General features: G+C 42.7%; 1 protein-coding gene across 3 annotated transcripts in view; it reads right to left on the bottom strand.

The window, feature by feature from the left end:
* Nucleotides 1-857: 857 nt before the first annotated feature.
* The window catches only part of pcdh2ac (protocadherin 2 alpha c), a 14,796-nt gene continuing 13,528 nt past the window's right edge, over nucleotides 858-2,125 (bottom strand). For 2 of the 3 annotated variants that reach the window (XM_017041698.2, XM_008332188.3), the window contains one exon: nucleotides 1,505-1,767. In XM_017041698.2, coding sequence (XP_016897187.1) covers nucleotides 1,657-1,767 — 111 coding nt within the window. In that variant the 3' untranslated portion in view covers nucleotides 1,505-1,656. Of the gene's footprint in view, nucleotides 1,768-2,125 lie in introns of all 3 variants that reach the window. The other variant, XM_008332187.3, reaches the window with a different exon arrangement.

Below are 2,125 nucleotides of genomic sequence, written 5' to 3' on the forward strand. Positions count from 1 at the left end.
ACTTATATATTAAAATACATAATTCCACATCTTCGTTATTTTCACTGACAGCCACTAGAGGGCACTCTAGGCTTGTGTAACAGTATCTGCTACTCCTGCAGCACTGAAAATTTACATCTTCGTTTTTTTCACACGGGCAGCCACTAGAGGGCACTCTAGGCTTATGTAACATTATCTGCTACTCCTGTAGCACTGAAAATTTACATCTTCGTTATTTTCACTGGCAGCCACTAGAGGGCACTCTAGGCTTGTGTAACAGTATCTGCTACTCCTTTACATTGAACATTTAATTTTTTATATGTGTTGTTTTCTGACTTATAGTCCGGAAAATACGATACTACTGAGATTGGAAGCACATGTATACATTTCCAACAGTGCTTTGGCGAAGAAGCAGCAATTATTCTTATAATTGTAGAAAATTGACAGAGATATGCAAACCCCCGTTAAGGTCCTTTAAGTCTAAAATTCTGTTTAGACTGATAATTGTAATTTATTCAAGAAATCAAAGCAATATTCCTCGGTAAGGTGGAGCTCTCGCTCTTATCATCTCAATTCCAAACGTTTTAGCTACAGCCATAAAATTCCACCTTTTCACTCCATGGCACAAATGAACCTGATAACTGCGAGAAAAGCAACAGTTCTGATACTGCTGCTTCTTATTTTAACCTGGGAACAAACTTGCGCGTAGTTGGTGCAACCCAGTCCAGGTCCTCAAGCCTCGGCCATGTGCTATTTTACACTGAAACAGAGCTCCTAATACGAGGGGTTCATTTCAGCCCCTTCGTTATGGTAGAGGTCACTATCTAATAGTTCACAAATTGTATGTTGGTATGTTCTTTTCTTTTCTTTCTTTCTTTCTTCCTTTCTTTTTTTTTTTTTACAAAAGACCACAAGGCCTCCATGATACTAAAGACAAATGTTTTAGCCCCATTTTTCTTTTTTGGATTTTTTTACGTTTTATTTTTAAAGTTTGGCTTCTACTTTAACTCCAACTACGCAAGTCAAAATGTAAGGGTGTGCATAAAGACAGAGGAGCCAACGCTCGAGCCGGCAACCTCGGCTGACAATGGTCAGATACGAATCACACACCTTTGCAGGTGTCTTTGATTTTCATTATACAAAGCAGAAATCACAGCAGGTTTATTCCAAATCCAATGAATTGCTTTCTGTGCTGTTGGTTTGGTCGAACCTTTACGAGAGGTCGGGCTAATAATACCTTTTTGTTTTCCGTAAGTGTTGGCCGACAGTTTGGGCCCAGTGCGCGGAGAAGGATACTTTGCGTGTCGTGGGATTGGGTCTAATATGAGTTTGACGGCTGTAAATAGTCTATTCAAATCTGCTGCAGATAGGCCATCTTGGTTTTAGTCTAAGCGTTTAGAATTATCGGGCTCTGATATCAGGATGATAATTTGTCGGTAGCTCTGTTTTCACCATCACCATCACCTTCTCCTCCCTAGTCGTCTCCGCCGTCATCTTTTCCTTTATCCTTCTTGTCCTTCTTGTCCTTCTTCTTCTTCTTCTTCTTCTTGGCCTCCTCCTTTTTGCCGAAACTGATGAATTCACCTTTGTCATCTACAGGGCCTGGGTCGTGGCGGATAGAAATGATGGCTGGGGATCCAGGGATGATGAAGGCTTCAGGGGGGATCTCTCCGGGCTTCAGGGCCTGGGGCGGGCCATAGCTCTGTCCAGCACCATATCTGAAGTGCCAGCTGTTGCTGTTGACTCCGGCGCCCACCGGGGGTGAAAGCTCTCCACCACCCTCTCCGTCTACAAAAGAGAGAAGAGATATCATGAAGATTGGTTGAATGTGGATAATCCCCGCAATTACACAATCACAACGCTCCTTCAAAATAAAAGGCCATTTGTTTATTCGGTTCAGATTGTGATGGAAATGTTGCTGCTCTGCTAACGCCAAGTTTACACTACGTGACCTTTATATCAGGCAACAGCTGTGCATCCTACCCTTCATTATCGCAACACTACATTACACATGCTGTCTTGTAAATAGAAGTCTGGAGACAGAGTGTCTGGGGACGAGTGGAGACACTGAAGATGTCCTACATCGCATGTGTCAAACTCAAGGCCCGGGGGACAAATGTGCCCTGTCAACTCATTTTGTAAAAGT

The sequence above is a fragment of the Cynoglossus semilaevis genome, chromosome 19 (assembly GCF_000523025.1).
Source record: "Cynoglossus semilaevis isolate Cse_v1.0 chromosome 19, Cse_v1.0, whole genome shotgun sequence".
Lineage (NCBI taxonomy): Eukaryota > Metazoa > Chordata > Actinopteri > Pleuronectiformes > Cynoglossidae > Cynoglossus > Cynoglossus semilaevis.